At 40.1% G+C, this 24,843-nt stretch overlaps 1 protein-coding gene across 5 annotated transcripts in view; it reads right to left on the bottom strand.

Moving 5' to 3' along the window:
• lrba (LPS-responsive vesicle trafficking, beach and anchor containing) overlaps positions 1-24,843 on the bottom strand; it is a 198,139-nt gene that overhangs the window by 72,839 nt on the left and 100,457 nt on the right. For all 5 annotated transcript variants that reach the window (XM_074686425.1, XM_074686435.1, XM_074686454.1 and 2 more), the window contains exons 36-37: positions 19,347-19,513; positions 3,149-3,273 (exon numbers count right to left, since the gene is read on the bottom strand). In XM_074686425.1, coding sequence (XP_074542526.1) covers positions 3,149-3,273; positions 19,347-19,513 — 292 coding nt within the window. The remainder of the gene's footprint in view (positions 1-3,148; positions 3,274-19,346; positions 19,514-24,843) is intronic.

The raw sequence follows: 24,843 nt of genomic DNA, 5'->3' as shown, positions 1-24,843 counted from the left end.
CTTCCTAAAAACGCATAGCCGCGTCATGTGGCTCTATACTTTGAAACTGCTACAAGAGCCGGGATAAAAAATCTCATGTCATGGAAAATATGCAGCTCACTGATATTTAGAATGGTCTTCCTGTAATTAAGCTTCCCTGGAGGATTCTTTAGTTAGCAGCACTGAAATTACTACCAGCTCCTCTAATACGTACCACATGCCATTGTGTTCACACCAGGCAAGTGGACAGGGGACCTATCAGGAGCTTAAAACAGAACTGAACCTCTTTTGCATTTCAGTGTAAACAGATCTCTCAAAAGCACAATCTAGTGCAAATGAAGCAGTGTTGAACCAAAACTATGCTCTGTGTGTTACCCTTGAGTTATTACTAGTTCCTATGTATTGTACACACTTGAGTTTGCTCAACAAATAAATGACTGGTCAAGACACTGTTTGGCTGTGTCCATCAGAATAAAAATAAAAGCTATTTTGGCAAAGTTATGTCAGTTATGACCTGGCACACATAAAAGACATGCTCATAAGTGACAGGCTACGTGCTAACTTTTCACTCCTTCTGTTACCGAAGACTGATACTGTTTGTTTATTTTTTGGGGGGCTTATATTTGACAAGTCTGACGTTGAAAGCGTGTGTCTGTGTGTGTTTTGTGGCAGGAATTTTGCATACTCAAATTCCCATGTAGTGTGTGTAAAAAATAAAATTAGATGAAATTGATCCAACGTTAATAGCATTTAAAAAAATATGCCAATCAATAGTTAAAACAAACATGGTTTAGATAATATAAATTGAAGCATAGTTGAAAACACTATAATAGCTTAGCAATATATAAAAAGAGCACAGGTTGAAGATTAAACAAAAAAAAAAACACCTCTACCAGAGCACTTCAACCTCGTCACTCATTGCACAGGCAGCAGAAACCTGCATAAATCCCAACAGGTTTTACTTTTTCCAAGACCCCATTTCCCCGTCTGGGAGTCTCAACTACCTGCTTATGCAACCGAAGGCATGCATGGTCACAGCAATTAAATTGTCAAAATTAACAAATTTGTTTTTAATGGGAGCATAGCCAGCAGTGTGGTCATGAGGCGAGTATTGATTACCAGAACAGAGACATTAGTCTTCAGGTATTTACACTGCCACCTCAGCTACACGGGCCCTGCAGTGGGCCAAATCAATCCCCAGAAAAGATGGCTCTTTCCAGCTATAAATACAAAACAGCCTACTCAAGCCTACTGGCAGGCACACACTCTCCTGTGGAAATCATCCTGGCACAGTATGAATGATAACAGTTGTCCCTATCCTTAATGCAGAAGTGCACTTTTCTTTCTCCATGTTTAAAGGAAGAGACACACATTTCCCTCTTTTGAAAAGGGAAAATAAAACTTTGCACTCAGTGAAAAATGAAAACTATTTTTCTCTGCTTCTAATTTTTTTAGATGAAGCGTGAGATTTGAAAAGTGCTGCCACAAGTAGCAAGAAAATTAGCCTCAATTCAAGCTTGATCTCATACTAAATATTTTTTTAGGGAGTGAGGCTGCATTCTCTCCCCTCTGCATCTGATGAATATAATTACAGCCAGATATGACCTTTGTGCTCCGTTTGAAAAACTCAGCCCAGCGTTCCTGTCTGGATCTGCACTTCCGTAACAAATGTCGGGTCGACTAAAACAAGACGAAAGGTTACATCAGAAAATGGATGCCGTCAGGTCTCAATGTCAAAGAGTTATTTTAATGATATATTCCCATACTTCAGCCAGGCGGTAAACTCTCTGGAGGTAGCATAGCCCTGTCACAACAAGCTGCTGGCTATTCTTACACAGGCTTGACTTTGAAAGCAAATGTTAGCTGGAATTTGTCTCTTTTCCCCCTTTGATGAATAAATGCAGCCCATGCAGCTGGAGTAGTTTTAAGTATAACTGCATACCACACCAAATATAATGCAATAACAGAAATCTTAAACTGGTTGGCTGAAAGAGAACTGATGTGCTCTCTGTTATAGTGTCGCTGAGGGGAAAACGAGAAGATGAAGTAAAAATGCAAAAACTTCATACAAGAGAAGTACAAGCAGCTGGACCAAGGCCTCAGTCTGCAGCTGCTGCTGCACTGCAGCCATTACTGCAGGCTCTCGGGATCATGGGATCTTCAGCACTCACAACTTGTAGATCACATTGGCCAATGCTACACCTGGCCTTTGTCCCTGAGGATTATATCACATTTATAGACAGTTCATTAATAGCTGTTTATTTCAGATTACTAGTTGTTATTGGCTGGTAACTGTAGGCCCAGTATGACAGTAGCAAATACCTGGTGGTGTTGCTATAACTTTGCAGGGAAGTGAAATAACTCGTGCTGTTAAAGTATAGATATTTTATTCAGATACTGTGATTTTAGGTGACAAGGGGGAATTTGAAGTTCTTCTCAGACAAAGTTTATTGAATGTTGACACCTGACTTTATAGAGAATTGCACAGTAACTGACAAATTGATCTGACCTCTACAGGAAGAATCTGTCCATGTTCTGTTAAACAGAATTTCTATACTTTGGGAAATTGCAGCGCATTGATGATTTTATAATCACTTTCACAGAATACAGAGAATTCAATTTTAAGCTGGACTGTTATTCAATAACATAGTTAAAATAACAGAAGCATTAAACAAGTATGTTTCATCTCAAGAACCTGTCACTATACTAAAATAGTTAAAAACACACTAAATAAAGACTGCATTTTATGTTGTTAATCTCTGCTAATGTAAATCAAATTCAATAGACTGGTTTGGAAGAATAGATAAAAGAGTATCCCATAATTTATGGGGGAAAAAGGGATTCAAGAATGTGACTTACCACTGATATCTGCCATTGTTGTGCAGCATAAAAAAAGAATAAACAACATTTCTTATTTCATCTCATTCATTACCACACAGCTAAAAATGAGGCATAGTAAGACTCGGGCTGATTATTAGTCCAGCTTTGCTAATGGGTAGCAGAGTGTGAAATTACCTTTGAGGAATTCCAATGAGGGTGCTATTTTACTGTTTCTTGTGGTATAATAAATATTTTATTGCAGCGGGAAGACTAATTTTTATTACCTTGTACCTAGTGCGAAGAAAAGGGAGTGCTAATAACAGGAAGGTGCTCAGTGGCTGATACTGACCGTGTTCGGCCGCGGCTTTGAGCGTGGCCTCTGAGTGAGTGGATCCAAAGGGGTTCCTGATGAAGCGACGTCGCCGCCTTAAATCGTCCTCCCAGTAGTCCAGGCGCCAGAACTCCCTTGGCCGGCTGCAGCGAGACAGAGGTAGCACATGTGTTAGCAATTACCAGTCAGCATGGTAGAGCAGCCCAGCATTAGCACTCGGCCCGAGCATGCATGCATAAAGCGAGCATTGTGTTTGGTGTTTTTTTCCACCTTCAGAATCACTCTTAAAAGGCATTCACTTAGACACAGACTTCGACCGGACATGAATGCATCCTTGCCCTCGAAAATGACACTATCCCCATCAAAGGAAGGATAACCTGTTCACTTTTTTAGCTTTCTTGTGTCTCTTTTATCTCTTAGAGAGTTGATCTGAACACCAAAAGTCCATGACAGAGGAATGAACAAACGACAGTTTGATCATTTTCACACACTTCTGTGGCACATGCTTCCATTTGAGGCTCATTTCAAACCCAGCAGGACACCTCTTGTCAAGAGTCACGGCCAGCAGGATAAGGCGAGAAGGCCATTACAAACACGGAGGAGGGGGTTGGATAACATTACTAATATTAATCAATGTCCACAGCACCCATTTTTCTTTGTAATTTACATCCCCCTGTAGCAGGCCTAGTCACTAAATCATCTTGCTCTTTAAGAAAAGAAAGTGTTAAGTTTTAATGAGAAGATGCTGCCATACAGCATTACTCACATACACGCCTAAAATGGCAGCACTGTTTTTAAAGTATTTTTATTTGAATACACATACTACATAATATTAAGTAGTAATTAGGCATGCCTCCAAGACTTAAGACATTTAGAGTGATTTTAAATCAGAGAACTTTTTTGTGTTATTTTTGTGTTTTATGCAAAAGCTTCTCAAGTTTCAATGATATAAAAAGAAACTAAAAAAATGGCACCAAAAAGTTGAGCATACGTCGAAGCTCAATTTTGATTGTTTCCTTTGTGCCAAGATGCCGTTTAGCAGAGACCAAATGTTCTCAGGCAGGATGAGGACATTCCCAGAGATAGTTTTTGTTGCTTTTTCTTTACAGTTGCTTGTACCTGAAACCCACTCCAACCATATACCACAGATTAAGAAATGTCACTCTGCAAAATATTTGGAGTGTTTGAAAACAAAGCCTGCAGGAGGCTGTTCTTAAGTGGCTGGGATGCATCCTGTAAAGGTGTAGGAAGACACAGTTTATGGTTTCAGTGGCATAACCTATGACAGGAGAACCCCAGCGTTCTTTATGGGATCTACTCTACAGCTCTGGCCAGGGGGCTCCTCACAAATCTTCAGTCCAGCACCAGTGATCACACGGGGCCTCAAAAAGGGGAAGGGGTTTTATACTTGAAAATAAATACAATTTACAAATGTGTCCTTAAAAAACATGTATGTGCTGGTTCCTGAAAATCTTTTATTTTTTTATTTATCTTTACACACAGACATAAAAATAGGACAGGTGGAAAAAAGTTGCTACTTATATCTAAAGCCCAGAGTGAAGAAAGTGTATTAATTTCACACCGAGGAGAACAGTATTTTTGTGAAAACTATACAACAGAAATACAGATTCTGTTTATTGAGAGCAGAGAAAGCAAGTCAGTGTGTGTGTGTGTGCAGAATCCAAGTTGGAAAGTCACAAGGGACGCACATCTATGCAGGGCCAGATTTCTCACCAGTGATAAAGACCGTGCTCCATGTTTGCATGTGATAGTCTCTGAACGCAAATGGCCACTTCATCATCCTGCCTGCAACGGCATTCATCTATGAAAATAATTATCAAGGTTGTGCATGGCGCAGAGCTCCAAATCAGGACGCACTCGTCTCTCATCTCAGGAAAGAGAGGGGGTCTGTCCCATTCACACAATACACATTAATCCATCAGGAGGGCAGCCATAGCCCAGAGTAATTAGTCACTGCATGGGGGGACCACCTCTGCCAGTCATATTCACCCACTGCACCATGAAGGGCAACAATGGGAGTCCTAATGACGGGGTGCTGGAGAGGTGGACGCCCGATGAAAGATACCTCGTCATCAATCCCCAATGAGAGTGCCAGCGTAACAAGAATGGAGATGTGCAGTGCTATGCAACCCCCATACAGCACACGGAGTGTGTTTTCACAAAGATGATAAATTATTCAGAGCTCATCCATTCTCCCTGAGCAGAATCTACCGGGGCACCATTCTTCAAAATAACAACAATTAAAATAACAAAGGGCCAGCGTTGTGCCGTGGATCACGCCAACCACTTGTGTAATTAGTAATTAGTTCGGTCATAAAAGGTGTCTGGAAGGCTGCTCGTTCAGCCCAAAGTGGATGCTGTCTGATAATAAAAGGGAAAGGGGGGGTGAGTTCTTTCAAATCTGAGCATCCCAAAAATACACATCACTGCAGCCTTTCATGTGCAAGCTCTGAGTTGTGTATTAGAGAAAATTTGTTGAGCCTTTCTAATGTGGACCACATTTGCTGCTGATAAAACAGGGTCCGGAAGAGTTTTATGTGAGGCAGTAAATAGTAATTACCTTTTTCCCTTCTTTTTAAACATCTTTGGATGCTCCTCAGGACTGCAGAGTTGTAAATTTGAAGAAGTTTACCAACACAGAGGATGAGTGGGGGGAGCTTTAGTTTTTTCTTTAAAGTAGCTCTGATGCTCCTTCTCCCTAAACAGTTAACTAAACAGTTATTCAGTTTAATAAGGCCTACACAAACTATCAGCACTCTGAGAGGAGACATCTTACTGCGGGGCCTTTTAAGAATTCGATCATGGTACCAAAGTGTCCATGTTAATCAGAATGCAGCAGAATTCAAGCAGATCTACAAACAGATGATTCAATTTGAGTGCTCAGGACGTGAGGTTTGGTGCAATGCTTACATTAAGTTAAGATTTCTTGATGCATATGAAATGTTTCACGTAAAGAAGTATAAAAAGAGTGTTCTTTGAAAAAGACTGCAATTACAAACAGGATATAAAAGCTGGTGATATGAAGCCTGTTGAACTAAGTAGATTCTAGAGTAACAAATTTCTAAGTAATTAAACCATAAATTTCAATTTAAAAAAATGGCTATTCTAAATGTACAAAGACATCCTGAATGTAATCAAAAGTTACTACTATTTAATAAACATATCTTAACACTGGATCACAGTCGGGGGGAGGGTTGAATTGGTTTGCCAAATGTGGCTTAACAACCACATGCCAATCCTGAGTCCAAAAGGTTCCAGTCTAGTTGTCATATCCCATTTCAACCAGAACAAAACACTGCCAAAATGAACCACAACTACCTTAAGCTATGTGTCATACATGCTTGTTTGTGTTTGGCATTACAGCATTTATAATTAAGTAAAATAATGCGTACTAGTAATTCTCTGACTGATAATTCTTGTGTTGACTAAACAGGATGTTGACATTTTATTGAGTCAACATACACTCCGTGTTTAACAAAGATAGTGTTTTTTAGTCCTTCGTAGATGGCCAAAACTCTATTATTACAGGTTTCATTACATAAAGATTTATCAGAAATACTTCTTAGCCTACATTCATCATATATTTACTTTTATTCAGGAAGGGTTTTAAAGTTTTAACTTATCCTAAATTTATACCAACCTAGAATTAGGATACGCTAATACAATGACTTAAATCCACAGTGAAGTGATCTAGATTAATAAACATATATTACTCGGGTTAGTGAGTTTCCAAGTAGTGTGTCAATGAGGACCAGTTAAAACATGTTAATAGATTCTCTCTGCAGCTCCTGAAAGTTTGATAGGGCTGCTATTTCTATGGTGCAATTGTTCATGTGTTGACAAGGACAAATGACTACCATCCATCAAGGTTCAGTCAGACCAGATTATTCAGAGATAGATGCATCATGTTGTTATTTTCATCATTTTGGCAACAACCTACAAACAAATACAAATACAAATAAAGGAGAAAAAAAAATCAAATATCTTCAAATATTTTGATTTTTCAGTAATATCATTACAGATCTTTGAGAGGAGTAAACTGTACCTCTGGTGAATCAGAAAAGATTGAGAGAATATTCCAGTTCCTACATGGGTTGATTTTCTAAGCATTGGTTTTTATGCAAACAACATGACCTTTATCATAGCAAACAGGACAAGCAGAGTGAATCTGCTTTCATATATCACTACAAGCCCTTGCACTGTGGCACAAACAGTCATTCATAACCTTTGGGCTAAATTAATTTGGGTACAGTCAATGAGACCTGCATATGCAGAAGAGATTTCTCTCCTTGCTTATCTTATATTAATGCCAGCTCCTATTGGCAGCTCTCAAATTGCTCAAACATTGCTGCTATCCCCCAGATCATTTTGCTCTGATTTGCATAAACCATGTGTTTAGAAGAAACGGGAGAGCAGGGCTAGATTGAGGATTTGTCATGTTGAGGAGCAGTTGCTGGAGCGCTGGCTCTTTGTCAAACTGTGGCAGCGATCGCTTCTGCTGTATCTCCACACTCAAATTAAAATGAAGCAGGACCAAACACCTTCCCACCGAAATCGTTTGGCATGATTAAGTCTCACCAGGGTGATTTTCTACATGTGCATTAATGCTTATCCTTCCAGGTGAAATGAGGTTTAGAAGAGGCCATCTATATGTGTGTATGTTAATTCACCTCTGCTAATGTTGTTTACAAGATGTACCAGAGGTAATGTTAGGGTCAAAGACCAGAAAACATTACCATCTTATCACCTTAAACGATAGAGCACATGTAATTTTGCCAGGACTTATTATCAATCACAGGATCAAGTCATTTAATTTGTCTGACTGAATGTGGGTTTAATGAGATTTTTAATGATACATGTTGAGAAATTCATTTCAAAATGGAGTAATATGAAAGCAAAGGAATTCCCCAAAAAAGACACATGCTCCACATTCTCTCAAAACGTACCTCCTCTCTGCACTTTTATCACCCCTCACCAAATTTCCCTCTGACACACCAGAGTGCACACACACTCTCATTACTGAGGCAACACAAGCACCTACCACTCCCCCCAATTAACTCCAATTTATCCGAGAGCTTTCAAAGAGAGATCTGGAAAAAAAGAGAGAGGCAGTGATATTGCGTCTCTGAAACATCGGCTGCTCGTGAGAATCAAAGTACTCCCATGGGTGGGAGTCAGAAGGCTTCAGACTCCCCACAATGCAGTGCAGCCAAATGAAATAATGCAAATTAAGGCTCTAATTACCAGCAGCTTAGCGTGCAGCTTCCAATTAGCGGCGATTAAACTCAGCGTAAATTCACCAACAAAAAGCCAAACAATTACACAGTAATTAGATCAGATTTCAGGGGAGGTAAAAGGAAAAGTGTTGTGTTTAGTTTGGTTGTAAATATTGACCAGAGAAGAGAGTGTTTGTGTTCTGTAAATAAAAAAAGCTTTTCTTTTCCTGTAAAAATAAAAAATGTTGCCACTTGGTTTTATTGTTTAATGTTAAAACAGCTTCACACTCTGCCTTATCTAAATTATCCAAACATCACCTACATAATAAATAGCATATACTGACTACCCCCGCTACATAACTGAAGTGGTACCATCTGTATTTTTGATGAAGAGTCACATTTTTCCTGTGATTTTGACAACATGCATTTAAGGCCATTTATCACCGCTGCTGCGAGGTAATGAGGGCATCCACTGGACCGGAGTTGCATAATTCTGCCATTACTGGCCCATTGTAATAATCTTCTGACCTCTAGCTTTCACAGATGATCTTGAGTGGTGTGACAAATCTGAATGCACACACGCCACGTTTCCAGCACAGTCCAAAAGAAAAACAGAGTGAGGAAGCTCAAGGTCAGGCTGGAGTATGGAAGGCACTCTTTCATGTTTATGATACCTCTAAACACACTTTTAAATCTTATAACTTTAAGGAAAAAGTTAAGGTTTTAAATATTAATTAAGAGATTATTCTAAAATAGACAATCACATCTTTGACCATTTTTGACTTAGTTTGTGATTTTGAAACGACAAAAATTGTAGAAAATCTCATTTAACTGCTCTCACGTGTTAGTCTTAAGAGTTTTTTGCAAACTGCATCGCCGCCCCCTTACTCTTCCCACTTGGTTTACCAGACTGTTGTGCTTCCCACATCTGCGTGATGCAAGACTACAAGGCTCGGCAATCTCATCTAGCAAGGCTGTCTGCTATTCATGAGCACCTCCTCCCCTCTCTCCATCAAATGGCTGGGCGCATTATACAGCACTTACAGCGCTGTGTGTGTGTGTGTGTGTGTGTGTTTGTGTGTGTGTGCAGCCATTCCAATATAAGGTGATTGAGATGATCATATAAACGGAAGTCTGACTAACTATAACAGCCATGTACTTATCTCCTCATACAATGAAATAACCTTGCAGAATACCCCAGTAAAAGGCTCTGCTTAGAGATGTAAGCACCATTTTTCTCATTATCAAGGTTGTTTGACTAGAACTTTTTTTATACTTTAATATTGGCATACAGGATATAGACCCAATATTACACTATTACTCAGAGACAAAATCTTTGCATAATCCTCCCAGTAATTAGTCTTTCAAAAAAAGTAGCCCATTTATAAAACACTGTGTTGTCATTCTAATTTTTGTTTATATTATGCTTATTCAAATAAATTTTCATTGAGGAACTTTTTTTTTTTTGCCTTTATTAAGTCGGAAACCTAAAACAGTGCACTTGTTACCAACTCCATTATAAAATGCCCATTCTGCTGATAATTGGGATACAACGATATATCAGCTAGGCTAAGTATTGGCTGGTATCTGTTCTGTTGAGAGACATTAATTAACAAATAATTTCGCATTCAGCATTTGTTGTTGACAATATACCAAATACATGTAAGTAACATCACTGTAATCATAAGAGAACAAGCCTCATGTTGAGGTCAACTGAAACTTTTTTTTTTTTTACAGACTTTTTGTATTTAATGAAAAACAATTTGATTTTTCTATTTTTACTGTAATTGTTTATTTTAGTTTTCTAATTATCTAAGCTTTGAATTCTATTGTAACACATTGTTGTGCTTCATTGTGCAGTCATTGTTTGACCGTAAAGCTGCTAAAGAAGCAAATTAAAGGTTGCCTTGTAAATTTGTACAAATGAATTTGCACTCACTCAAAGGTAGGGAAGCAATGGCCTGAAAAACTGCTAAGCCTTTATTTAAACAACAGAACTGACATCATCCCAGATTTTCTCAATGTTCCTCTTGGTTATCAAAATCGTTTTACTTTACAGTGAAAAGCCTAAAAGCTGAAATACTCGAGGTTCCATCCTCTTTGTGCAGAGCTGAACTTGAACTCAGACACAGGAAAAGGGGGGCTCCAGTGAAGATTACAAGCTGGAGATCTATGAGTAAAGGAAGATCCTCAGTCTTCCTCTCTATAGCGCAACATTGGTGTTTTATGTGTCCTTTTTCCTGCTTTGGTTGCACAAGAAAAGTGCTGGATTCTTAAGATAAAGGCGATTTTTTGGCAAATGGTGAAAGTAGTAAAATAAATGACCTGCTGGTGCCCTGGTGTAATTACAGTGGCTGGGAGCATACCAATCTATCACAAGAGAGAGGAGGGGGGTGGCTGACACGCTGCAAAGAGGTTAGTCAAAGGAGATAGCCTTTGACTAACTACTGGCCCGGGACAATCGATACGGCGCAGATATTGCATCCAGAGAGAAAGGAGGAAAAAAAGCCCTAAAAACTTCCCAAATGGTTTTTCATTCAGATATTGATCAGCACCCTTTTATCATGACCTTGCTCCACCAAGGCCATATACTTTCTTAAGGGTATATGGAACTCATAAATCTGAGAGTTGCTACACAGTCACACTGAGCTGAGAGCAGTGAGGCAGCCAGGCAGGAAGGCAGGGAGGTGGGATGGTGTAATTGGTCTTTCTGGGATGGCGGCTTTCTTTCATTCTTCATAACAAGGATTCCATTACATTTCTGAGCTGCCAGGAAGAGGAGGCAAAAGTGGAGGGTGTAAAAATGAGGAAGAGGGTCTGACACATGCAGATGGGTTAAAGGAAATTGGTCAAATTGAAGACAAAAGCATTATAATACAGCCTTTTTTTTACTTTTTAATACCAATTTTATCTATTTTAGTGAAAATAAAAAATAAAAAACAGGATTTTGAAAGTAAAAATATATGCAAACAGAAAGACCCCCCAAGGTGATTTAGTCCGGTTACAAGGGATGGGTACCTTTCACATTTGAACCAATTCAGTACCAATTCCCGGTATCTAGCAATCGATACCGGTTCTCAACAGTACCAATTTTTCGGTACTTTTTTGTGTTTGTGAGGTAAAAAAACATCGATTTGTTTGATATATATATATATATATTTTTAATTTAACATATTAATTTTTCAATAAATAACCTTGCAATGCTGTGTTCATGTCAAGCTTGGAAAATTGCCTACTCTTCCACTCCCTCACAGTCACAAGGATGCATTAAGGTACCTAAACATGGTACCTTTTGATTTTACAAGAATCAATACCTGGTACTGTTGACAGAAATCAGTCGGTACCTGAAAAGTGCCTGATTCGGTACCCATCCCTACTGGTTACAGTATCAGTGACAGCAGAATGTGTACATAGGTAGTCTGATTTTTACTAATCAGCTTACTCTTAGGAATGGCAAGTTAAACCTAAATAACCAAAAAGAAGAGTAAATCCTTGACTCCTCACTTTACATAGCTTAAAATAGCATTTAAAAACATTTAAGAAGCACTTATGTATCAGTCAGTTGACTGATTAAAAAATAAATTGAACACTCAGTGCTTGAATTTGCCTTTCTGCTAAAGTGAGGGATGTTTTTGTGTGCCACACCATACTTTGCCATGCCAAGGGTGTAGCTGTAACCCCTGGTGGGGGACCCTTCTTTGGCAAAATTAATTAAATTCCTTGTACAATACGACTGCAAACATCAAGAAGTACATGAAAAACAGCCAAATATTATACTGCCGATAGGAAAGCAAAATATTATTGGATGCTGGCTACCAGGTGGTGATCCATGGTTGTGACTCTCTTCAACTGAGTTCGAGTAGACTAGTTGCCTGGTGAGTGCGTGTGTGTGTCACAGTGGTCAACTGTCAACTTTCTGGTATATTAGTGTCAGCCATAGTGGCTGCCTGTTCCTGATAGGCTAAATTAATGTGTGTCTTTTTAAATATAAATTTTCACTGTCACAAATATTTTCTGGGTCAATTTTGTTTCTGTTAAACCAGTCTTCCATCCAAGAACCATGACCTTTCTAGCACCTTCTGGGGACCCAGGGGTTTGGGGTCCTAGCTTTAAAAATCACAGCCTTCAACAGTGATCATACCTGATCACTTTTGAAGAAAACACTGCACCAATCATATGCATGTTCACGTTTCCTTGTAAAATTCTCTATCTGCATGGAGTTCATGTATTTGCTTAGTCATTCTTGGTTTCTTTATTTCCTTCTCCCTGTTGATCTTCTGAGACCTACTTTAATGTGTTTCTAGTTTTATCTGTAGTTTATTTATTTGACATCATTTTTTATTTTTTATGTAAAATTAAAAGTTACTACAAAGAACTGAAGCCTTTTTGTTGCCATATTAAATGGTCCCTTGAGCGTAATTTTTTTAGTCTCGTCCAGCACTGCAGCCCTTAAGCATGCTAACATATGGACATCATCAGCTGTTAATATGTTCAGCCATGACACTTTGTTACTGTTCCTTACAGCCCCAGCCACTGTGCTGTATATACAGTGGAGGTAAATGTTATTATTAAGGCTATATTCTAATTCATATCCATAAGCCAGACTGCACGGTAGGGCCTTCGTGGCACGTTATTCTGTGTAACTGATGGAACGCAAAGCTGTCAGACTGGAACGCTCTCCCCAAGAGATTTAAGGAACATCCTTTTTGTCCCCCGTCACAACTTCTCCGTCCCGGACACATGTCACTGTGCATGATTAATGAGGTGGAGGGTTTCATGTTAAACCCCTTTAAGGTCTTCAGTTTCTGAGATTCTCGCGTGATACGAGGAGTCTGGTTTACAAAGATGAACATAACTAAAAGCACAGGCTCACATTGCTCCGGGCTGTATGTTTATGCTTTATGTTTATGACTACATCGAGGCAAATGGATGAACACAATTGGAACATCCAGCTAATTGGTTTTGAAGTAGCAGGGAGCAGGACTAAAGGAAACAACTGTCTCTGAGGAGATGGGAGCTGTCTACTGCTACAGCTGCCATTGCACAGTCCATCAGGTCATGTTTGTGTTTAGACTTCAAGTATCTGTAAGCAAATTGAAAGCAATTTTCAGAAAGTCATTGTGTCAAAAAGAGTTAAGTTTGCCATGTCTTTGCAGACTGTAGATACAATTTGGTGTGTGTTTTATCGTAGAAACTATCCACAAAGATTTTAACCAATCATTCCTGCAGAATAACAGAGTGCAGACATTGTTCCATTTGGAAAATCAGGAGTACAAATACTGATCTAGGAAAAGTGAGATTCCAGCTACAGTGTTTATTCTATTTCCAAGTACAATAAAGGCAATCTGATGGTCAGATAAGAAAGCAGCTGCAGAGTTTTCCATCCAGCAAACAAGACACGCGCTCAACCTTTTACATACAGATTTGTGTAATCACTCATAGCTATGGTTTACTGTGTGCAAGTGGAAAGGATGTGGAGGGAAAAATGTCCCTGTCTTGTCTCCATCTCTACTTTTGATGCTTCAGTGACAAATATCTCTCTCTCATCCACCGCTCGTCCATCTCCTCCTTCTCCCTTTCTCTCTTTGCCTTCCTGCCGCTCTCAACTCATGCATTTCCGAGAGTCAGTGTACTCTAAACAGTTATGTTCTTGTTTCCTACGGTTATGATCACTGCTGACGTGCTGGAGTCCCATTTCCTTTTTCAGCTCTGCATGCACAGTGCCGGTGCAGCCGTGAATGTTCACTGTGTCCATAAACCCCACACGCGAGGCAGCGGGGACACTGTGCAGACCTTGGCTTTAACACATGCATTAAGTTCAGTATTATGGATCATAATTGTGATTTAAGTCTGGAATGAAAGCATACAAGTGGAGATGAATCAGGCTGTCGGTGTTTCTCATGCAATCATTTATTTGAAAAAATACTATGTGGCCATGAATGTCCCCACTGTAGTGAGAAGAAACACCCTGGTTTGTTCACAGCAGAATGAATAGATTCCATTTCAGAGGAGGGGGCTAGACGGGAGGGACTAAGCTAGCACAGCTGTAGCTGCAGCGCTGTTGCTAGACGGTGAAGTAATCATTGGGTCATAAACAGTAAATAAAAGATGTGGTTCTGAAATTTCACCATAAATTGGTATTTGATTTTAAACTAGTTAAATACTTCATATTAAAATTTGAACTTAGTTATGGTTGTAGAATTATCATGTTTACCTACTGTTCTTTCCTGTTAGTAAAGCTTTTTATTTATCTGAAGATAAAAACAAATTTAGAGTTATGATCCAAATGTCTTATGTCAGTTTTTAAACGTATAAAAACAAATAGTTATTTTGCAGGGAGCTACTTTAACTCAGCTGGCAGAGCAGGTGCCCCATGTACAGGGGCTCCAAACCTCGTCACACTGACCATAGAATCAATTCTTATTCTATCATGACCTGGTGTACATATTTCTTCTCTCTTCCAATATGTTTTCTGTCTCTTTGAAACTTTCCTATTATTCAGGCCAAGGCCCCTAAAATAATTTGCAGTTACAGCTGTCCAGCAGATCCTCAGTATCAAGAAGCGGCCATTGGTTGTAACCGATTAATGTCAACTGGTGTAATCAATGTTTCTCGTAAAAATCTGATATTGCAGAAAAAAGTTACTATGAATATAAGTTTATCAGTCTACCACACAGTAATAATGATTTTTTTTTAAATCATTGATGTCTACAGCAGACTGACTTGCTCAGTACAACAAAAACCAATGTTATCAAGTGTAGAAATGAAACATCTTAAATAATTTAAGATATTTCACATCAGAAAACTTATTTCATCAATACACTAGCATAACTTAGAGGACGACTAATTATTATATACTTGTTGTGCTTTTTATGGTTATAACATTTGACAATTTAAGGGGATTGATTCTTTAATTTGTTAAAAATGGTAGAAATGCCATATAAAATACTAAACTACACATTTAAACAAACATCTAGGATGTTGTTTTAACAAGTTTAAAGCATATTTTTGATTTGGACATCATTCCAACCATTATTTGTCACTGACCCAAGCAAAGCACTTTGAGATAGACAGCAGTCTTATGACACCTTGCTGAACAGAAATAACTTTTCAAGAATCAGAGATCACTCTAACAGTTATGACAACCTCTATGCTTATTTCTGAAGCTAAATATTAAGAAATGCTGGGTGTTCTGAGATAAGTACAGTGTTGACAAATTGGGTACTGTTATCCTTTTTACTTCCGTTTTTTTATACGATACTTGCGTTTGCAAAATGTCAAAAATAAATCCGCAAAACAGTTTTTTCATCACCAAATTGACACCTAATCTGAGCGGACCTAACATCTGGATGATGATCTATCTGATGGGATCAAAACAGATAGCATGGTCATCCATTCTTTGAATGTAAAATTTAAACATAACAGATGAAAAGTCTGTCACATAAAAAAACATGAAATAATACATCACTAAAATTTCTTTGGTGATAACTTCTGATATTTTGCTTAATTTTTGATACTAATGAAACTATGGAGAATTGCTTGCTTCCTCATGGCGTCACATTCACAGCCATGGAAAGAAAAAAGCAGCTATGTCAAGATGTCGTGCAGGGCAGTGAGGAAATATTGTGAGCATTTTTACCATCCTGTACCATTTTAAAGCCTCCAATAAGCAATATTTCAATCAACTTAAGATAGAGCAAATGTTAGTGGTACTATGCATCTCGTAGAGTGCCACAGGGAAATAATTTAAAGTATAAATGTTTTTTTTTTGTATTAAAAGATAAGGATTGAATTCTCAGTGTATTCTATGGAATGGATAAAAACCTTTTCTTGCTGTTCTGCTCTGGCTTCTTTCCCTGAATAGTGCCCCAGTGAAATGACATAGCAGAAGATAAAATAGTAATGCTAATATCAATAGTTTGTCCATTACAGGTCAGCTAACTGTCCAGCTGAACAGTTACAAAGCTGTTCCTTTTCGATCTCACAAGGCCGATCAATACGAGGGCATACTGTTTCAATTTTGCCGGCATTGATTTTCTCTATAACACTCCAACCCCGCAGCATTCGTCTTTCTGAAGGAAGGATGATTTGATTTACTGAAGAAAAATTGGAGTGCACATCACAATGATTTTTTGCCGGGCGGGAGTGTGACACGCCAAAAGATGGATGTCCCTTGGCTGGGAAGCCTCTAGCCTAAGGGCGTCCATTAGAGCGGTGGTGCTGCAGAAAATGAGCTGCTTATATGAGGGAGGAGGAGCAGACAGAGAGGAGTTGGTGCACAAGGTATTGTGTTTTTTTCTTTTTAAACGTATGTGAGGGTTGAGAAGAGTAATTAAAGACAATGAGTTGAAGATGGAAGAGTAGCAGGAGAACAATCTCTTAGATGATGTTTTGACTCTCTGGATAGAGAAGCGTGCACACTGCCCCTACATCACACTTCCACCTTTTGCAGCTGCATCACCTTCTTTTTGCTTCCCCTGCATCCAGAGTGAATTTCCATGGTACATTAGTCAGCCTATTAGAATGCAATAAGGAGGAGATATGAGAGAGGGAAAAAGGAGCAGAGGAGTGTTTGTCCCCTGAGATTGTGAGTTGGCGTTCTCCATCATCTGCCCTCATCTCCCCTCTCTGTCCGTCGACTGTGTCTAGGTGTCATATACATGAAAGATGATTCCTGACCCAAATAAACACCGCCGCAGTCTGGATGCTCAGCGGACCCAAGCTCAAAGAGAGGGAGAAAAAATCAGGGGAATGTGGGGATGGAAAAAAATGACATCTGCCAGTTGTTTCATTTGGGGTTATCTTTCCTGCTGTTCATTTACTTTTTCCCTCTTTTGATAAGACAGCAGGCTGGCATGTTGTACACCTGGGTCTCAAGGTGCCGGGACAGAAACGTATGGATGAACAGGTAGGTGACCTTTCTGTCTGTCTGTAGATCTGTCTTTGTCTAACAGACAAGGACAGAAAAGCGATAGACATAGCCCATCTTGAGGAAAGGAAAACCCCCTGGGTGATTCGAGAAAAATGAAACAAAGAAGAGCAGAGGACAAAACGTGGGAGACAAGGAGGGAGAAACTGTAAGCTGTGTTGAGGGAAGGAAGGACAGAGTGAACCACAGACAGAGGCAAATCGAAGCAGCAGAATGGGAAAGGGAAAAATCACCTAACACCTCTTCTCTCCTGAGGCTGAGGCCGCTGTAAGCTGGATATTAAGACACAAATTGCATTCAGGCGGGTCACGCTGTGTCAGAAGATATTAGATGCCTGCCGTGAGGAAACAACAATTCCCATCAGCTTGTGAGAAAATAATATTTTCATTTTCAGACTCTTTATTGAATGGAAACTTTGGGGAATACGTTTTATGGCATGTGAGTTGGCAGGCGTGGATTTTACACCCCTGCAACAAAAGGTTGTAATCATAGCTGCGTATTGTCTTTGTGTTCCTAGATTTCATTTTCACAGCTGGGGAGAGGTTGCAGGTTTCACTGTGTGTATCCCTGCATCCCCAAAGGTTTGTATTTACAGGCAGTGCATGTCGCTTTCTGTGTGTGTGTGTTGAATTAAGTAAGAATATCTCTCATACTTAGGCGCCTCCAGGTATGCAGGTGTGCTTGAGAGTTTTTTTACCTTCTGCATCCATCTTTTTTCTTTTACTTGTTCTTTTTCTGTAGCACCAGATGTTTCTCCAATGCCCGCTGCATACCAGAGTCTCTGGTGCGAAGCTGCACCACCTGACCTTCACAGTAATTGACCAAAAATATTGATGTAATGGCACAGGACTGATTGTGATTTATTAAAAGAGCGCTGCACTCCAAGGCCCAGTGCCAATGGCTCCCTGAGCCCATCGGCAGCCATTAGGAAAACCATCAATAGTACAGCAGCATAAAGGGCCGGTAATGGGGGACTTTTCTAGCCAGGGCTCGCAGAACACAATCTCCATAGTAAATAGCAAGCGCCTCCTGTGAGTACACATGGAAGACTAGCAGAGATAAAGGGAAGGAAAGGGAGCAGAGGGGATGGTGGGGATGAAGGAAAGAAAAATATGACAAATCATCCACCACATCCTGATTTAAGGGGGAAAAAAATTATAAAAGGGAAAACAAAGGCAGCTAGAGATAGACTCCCGAGCCGATCGCAAACCAACCCTCCCCAGACGAGTCTCTGGAGAGTTGGTTCAGACTAACAAGCGCGAGCCAGCGGCCGTCTCTCCGGCTCACTATTACACACTACCTGCACAAACAGCCATCATTAGGGAATAACCGCATTGGATTCTGCTGCCTATTTGGCGAAACAAACACAGAGGATAGGGTTGCCTCTGTTCTTAATGGGAGCCGAGCTGTTTAAATGGCTTTCATCTCTCTCCAGAGCCAATGCATCATCCAGCCCACAGCTGACATTTTCACCTTAGCAAATTTAATTTAATCAAAGTCGTGAGTATTGGGGGAAGAGAAAGATTATGATGAGATTAAAACCATAACAGTTTGAATCATTCTCTCAATTACATGCAATGAGAACAGGTGCATCCTCTTGATTAAAGACCTTGGTAAGAAAACACTGTTACCTTTGGGCTCTCTCTATTTCATTTTTTTGCATGCAAAACATAATTGCAAGGAAATAAAGGGTCAAATTGTTATTTTAGTATTGTATGCAAAAATCTGCCATGTTGAAATAATGGATTGAACATGAGTGTGGTTAATTAATTTTGTGTGTATACATTAAGTCAGGAAAACCTTAGCAAAATCCCTCCCCAAATTGTTCATTACCGTTTATCAAAGTCCAGTCTCACTGAGAAGTGAAATAATAGCTCCTAAAGGTGGATACTTGCAAAATAAACGTAATAGTCCAAAGACCTTCAGAAAAAGTGAAACCAGCAAGTTCTGCTTCCTTCCTTTTCTTTTTTTTTGTTTTTGATAATTTTTCTGGGCTTTGCTTTTATTTTGAAAGGATATCCTGTGTTTGTTAGTTTTTTTTTGGTTTTACCTCTTGGAAGAGCTCCCCCAGGCTCCGTGTTTGTCAGTCAGGATGTTCACGATCTTCTGGATGAGCTGTGTAGCCGTCACATAGTCGCGATACTTCGCTGCCCGGATCAGGTGGTCGCACATTTTCTCCTCGTCTCGCCTCTCAGCCGCGTACTGTGCACAGTTAGACTGAGAAAGAAAGAATGGAAGAATGTTGGATACGTTCTGCAAACAGATGCAATGAGTAAAGAACTTATATTGGAGAGAAAACCGGAACATTCTGCTTATAAGACATGAAAAACATGTCTGTATGAGGAGGTGTTTCGAATACTAGCACAAAAGTCTTTTTTTAAACGTGGAAACTCTACTCTGAGTAAAACCAAATGAAAGCATAGTCATTTCTGTCTGTGTGTCATTATGATTAATAACACTGGACACGTATTTACTAATGCCCCCCGGCGCACCAAATCACATGATACCCACAATGCACAGGGAGGACATTTTTCTCTGTCGAAATTTGTTATCAGAACAAGCCTTTGAACTCTACAGAGATGGTGAAAGTAAAAACACCTTCTGAGAACAACAGTTTTCATTTGAAACAAGGTTTTGATTTCCAGTCTCCATCAAGGGATATATTTCAGCTACACAATGCTCCAAGGGCTTGCTTTAAAAAGAGTTGTTTCAAAGTTATATCCTTATTGAAGGTGCAAAAAGAAAATGGAGAAAAGAAAAAAAACATGTGCTTTGTATAGCCAAACAGATCCTGAGCATGCTACTGTGCATTTATGATTTCTCCTGCACGCTGCAAGGACAGCTGCTGAAACAAATGGCTACAGAATCAGGAATATAAGCTCATTCAATTATTAATGCTGCTTCACTTGTACATTACTGCCTCTATCAAATTAACCCTTAAGACCTTGGTGGCCCAACGGTCATACAGTTACCAGTGACCCAGATGCAGGTCTAACAAATGTAACCTGCCTTTTCCAAAGTTACCAGTAAAGCGTTTCGTAATGGGTCCTCCTCTTCAATTTGAACGACAACATTTCATATCTGGCAGAAAATCTATAGGTATAAATCACATTAGAGGGGCTTTTCTTCTGGCTGCCGGGCCTTAATTATCAAGCTGTGTCTCTTTGTGTGGCATTAAAGCGAGCCTTGACCTTCTGGAAAGATGACCAGGCAACAAGCAAATCAAGAGAACAGAAAAGAAATTTTCAAGCTGTGGTTCAGATTTTTAATCAGAGAAGTATTTTCTTTCTGTGTACTTGTCTATGGGTGTACTTGTCTATGGGTGTGTGTGTGTGTGTGTGTGTGTGTGTGTGTGTGTGTGTGTGTGTGTGTGTGTGTGTGTGTGTGTGTGTGTGTGTGTGTGTGTGTGTGTGTGTGTGTGTGTGTTTGTGATGTCCATTTATCTTGATCAGAGGCAATGGGGGAAACAGCAGTTGGGACTACTGTAAAGCTGGACTAGGAAGGAAGACCCCGTACAATCAAAAACATTACTTTAAAAAAAGCAGAGAAACACTTAGCACCTTAATACTTTATGAATGATTAAAGAAATGATGCATGATTCTAAGGCCTGAACCACACGTATATGGATATATTCCTAAAGGCACATTTTTCTGTCCAATTGGGCCTCTCAACCACACGAACATGGCAATTTCACCCACATAAACGGAGATTTTTAAAAAACGGATAAAAAAGTGAAGAAATAAAGAAGTATCTGGTTGAGTGGATCTGTGTAGCAGTGTTAAACGGAGCTGGTGTTGCTGCGATGATGTCAAGCGTCATGCTCATAACGTTCTTCTTCTATGGTTTTCACATTTTGCTAACCTGCCACTTATCGGCCAGGCATGGCATTGCAGGCTTCAGAGGCGATCGTTTTCAGTTTGGCCTCTTCGTATGGACAGAGATATTTCTGTGGCGCGGACGGAGATTTTTTTTTAAACGAGGACAAAGATATCCGATCAAAAAAAATATCCATATACGTGTGGTTCAGGCCTAAAACACAAGGTTATGTAGATTCTGCTCTTTAACCATGCCTATGAAACGTCCATTTCCATCAGCCTGTGTCTGAGACATATAAAGTCTGCAGAACTAATCAACAGCGCTGGGTTCAAACTCATAACCATAAACAAACACTTCATCACCTGCGTGTCGAGCCTGCCCAAACACCCAAACCCTCCATGCTGTAATGGGCTTCTCTCACATCCAAGGCCAAAGTCGACTGCCGGAGAAAAAAGCAAATTCACAGACTCACCCCTGAAACAACAACCAAAAAACGCTGAACACATAAGTAGTTCATGGCACATAAGTGCCATTAAAAAGCCAACGTTGGCTTTGCTCGTAAGTGGAAAAGACAAGTCACTGTTAATTCCAGGAGCCATTCCGGTGATGTGGAGTTACAGAAAATGCTGAGGTATTATGAAGGACTTATTATGTTATGGTATTATGAAGGTTAAAGTGAATAACGAAATTTCCCAGCTGGCACCATGAAGGACTGCAGAAAGGGCAGCAACTAAGAAGGGACATTTTTAGGTATTTTGGAACAGACTATTCTTTCAAGGAAACATAAGAAGTAAATTCAAAGTATCTGTTACCATGTGCTATTAGAAACATACCTCTTTAGGAGTGACTGAAGGAGTAAGTGTGCATATTTTGACAAGAAAACAAGCATAAAAATGACTCTGCGTTGGAGAAAAGCACTTCCATTCACACAGTTAACAGATTGCAGCTGAAGGAAAGGAACAGCAGACTTTGCTAACACCACACAGCCACCAGGGCACAGCCTGCTGGCAGTGAGACCGTTATGACTTGCGACACTGTAATCATGGGCAGCACCTTCCATTACATGGCCCGGCTGACAGGGTCGGCCCAGCGCGGATGCCTGCTCGGCCAGAGGAGACAGCTTGGGCAAAGACGAAATGATAATGGCTGGCATTAATCGAGTCAAATACACTGAGTCGTGTCTCCCACAATTCATCAGCAGTTGGAATAAATAGCTATGGATGGATGCTGGAGTTTCTGGGAGGGAATGGGCTGCTATGGGAAGTGACTGGAGATTGAGTGGAACAGTAATCATCCCAAAAACACATAATGGGGAAAAAAACAGCGGCGTCCTCATTTAGATACAAAGCACTGAAACTCATGCATTTTAATAACATTTCACCTTTTTTCATACCAGAGAATACTGCACACGTTAGCTATCTTTTGATAAAAATTGTTCTTATGGTAATATCTGCCACTCTGTCATATTTCTACCATGCTGTTTCTCCAAATAATAAGCAGGAGATGAGTTTCACACTAGTGTTAGTGTTGTTACTCTGTCAGCCTTATCTGAATGCTGTAGTTGTTGTCAGATGAAGGCTCATCTCCCCTCCTCCTCCTCCTCCTCCTCCTCCTCCTCCTCTCCCTTACTCAGGTTGAGAGGGTTAACCAGCATAATAGGCTGGAGAATGGAGGCTCATTACAAGATATCAGCCCTGTGTTTATCAATTAGAGTGACAGAGAGAGGTCTTGTGGTGTTGCCGTTCCACAGTAAGCCTTCAACGTTCCGATTGACGAAAACAGGCTCTCAAGGTTCTGCCGGAGAACAGGAGAGAGGAACAAAACCAGCAGAGATGTTATTAAAGCACTTGATTTGCAATCTCTTGACACTGGTGGCACATCAGGGCTAGAAACTCTCCAAGGCTGAGCTATCGCTCTGCGAGAATCTCCAATTTCTCACATCCGCCGACAAGCGTTCCCAGTAGGTTTCATTTACAAACGGGCAGAGAAACTGTCCAGAGGAAGGCGAGACATCAGCCTTGTCCTTGTCTGGTATCAGAGAATGCAAATACACTACAAATAAATTCCTCCTGGAGCACAATGGAGGTCTGCGGAGACAAGAGGATGAAATGAGAAAAGGAGGATGGGGGATGCGAAACAAAAGTAGATGCTGTACCAGTCCACCAATTGGTTTCAAAGAGATTCTCTTGCACTTGATCTTTTGCCCTCGAATTTTCAAATTGCAACATAAAATGTCACCAGGGGAATTCAGACAATGGGCCGGGGAAGAAACGAGTGAAAGGAAGAGGAGGGGGAGAAAAATGAGGGCTTAAAAGTACAATGGCGAACAAAAGTCACCAAATGACAATGCCTGACAGCCACTTCAATTCTGAAATGATGCTCCTGTCATGCTGTGCTCCCCAAGTATTGATTTTTTTTCTTCCCTTGGAGCACAGAAAGAAAAAAAATAATTCAATCCAGTTGAAACAGATCCTTGCTGCTGGCACCGGCCCATTGCTAGCGGCCATCAAGGTTAACGCAGGCACAAAACTTATCAAAGTATCCCTCTCCTCCTCCCTCTCCTCCCCCATCTCCTCCTCCCTCTCCTCCTCCTCCTCTTCTTCCACCCCTCATGCAGTCTGGGGCTTGTCTGTAATGGACTGGTCACCACATTCAGCTGGCAGCCCCTTCATCTCCTCTACCTGGAAACCTCTTTCCTCTGCAAAATCGTGTCTTCCTCTTCACCACATCAGTCTGCATTGCTGCCATTTTTTATGATAACCCCTGCTCAGCTTCAAGGTCATGCCATGTGAAAAATCATTTGTGTTAAAGCTGTCGTCTGCAGGTGAAAAATAGTCAAATGAAGGGAGGATGTGACCAGATGACAAATAAAGGTCTTCTGGTCTGTTGTTGGCCAGGGATCATGAATAAAGTGTGGAAGCCAAGGTGAGTTCGAGAATAAATTTTTATCAGATATTTGGAATTTTATCAGCCCTGAAAGTTGACTTTCTTTGAAATGAATAAAATCTGCAAACAAAGAGATAACAAGCTGCAGCTCTGCTTTACATAAGCTGAAAACTCTTTTTTATTATTTAAGCAAGTTTTAAGTCAGCAGTTAAAAGAAAAAAACAGCAATAAGGAACCAAGAAAATATAAAACCATAGACTGAAGAATAATGTTGTATTTCTCAGGTTCGCTGGTCCTACATAGCGATGGCAGCTGTAGAGGAGGTACCTGGGGACTTCATTACGCGGACAAAGCAGTGGAAATGAGACTATAGTTCCTCAACCATCTACAGTACCCCACTTCTTCTTTTTAACAGTCCCTTTTGTACTGTGAAAAAAAAATCTACCAACAAGAAGTGCTGAAAGATGCCAAATTTCTTTAAATTTTGACAATAAAGCCCAGTTCAGTGAGAAATGTACAACTGTCTAATCTTGTTAAGCTTTTGTTTCACTACCAGACTGTTTCTTCTCCAGCGCACTCACATCCTGATGGTGGTTTTCAACAATAGTATCACATATATGGACGTGCTGCTCACTCTTTTGTAACATGCTACTGACATGCTACATTACAGTTGTGACATAAACATGACAGCAAGCTACATTTGGTGGCTGCCATCAGTCTGACTGCTGTGCATGATGTGGTGTAAATAACCTTTGGGAGTTGTGGTTATCTCACTGTCCCAGTGTATGCTTGAGTTAGACCCTTTCTCTGCACAGATAAAAACTCCAGTCAGGATTTTTCATCTG

Source organism: Halichoeres trimaculatus, unplaced genomic scaffold (genome assembly GCF_033239565.1).
Source record: "Halichoeres trimaculatus isolate MK-OKI-2021-1 unplaced genomic scaffold, fHalTri1.1 fHalTri1_scaffold_2, whole genome shotgun sequence".
Taxonomy (NCBI): Eukaryota; Metazoa; Chordata; class Actinopteri; order Labriformes; family Labridae; genus Halichoeres; species Halichoeres trimaculatus.
This window is presented reverse-complemented; position numbering and strand designations above follow the sequence as displayed.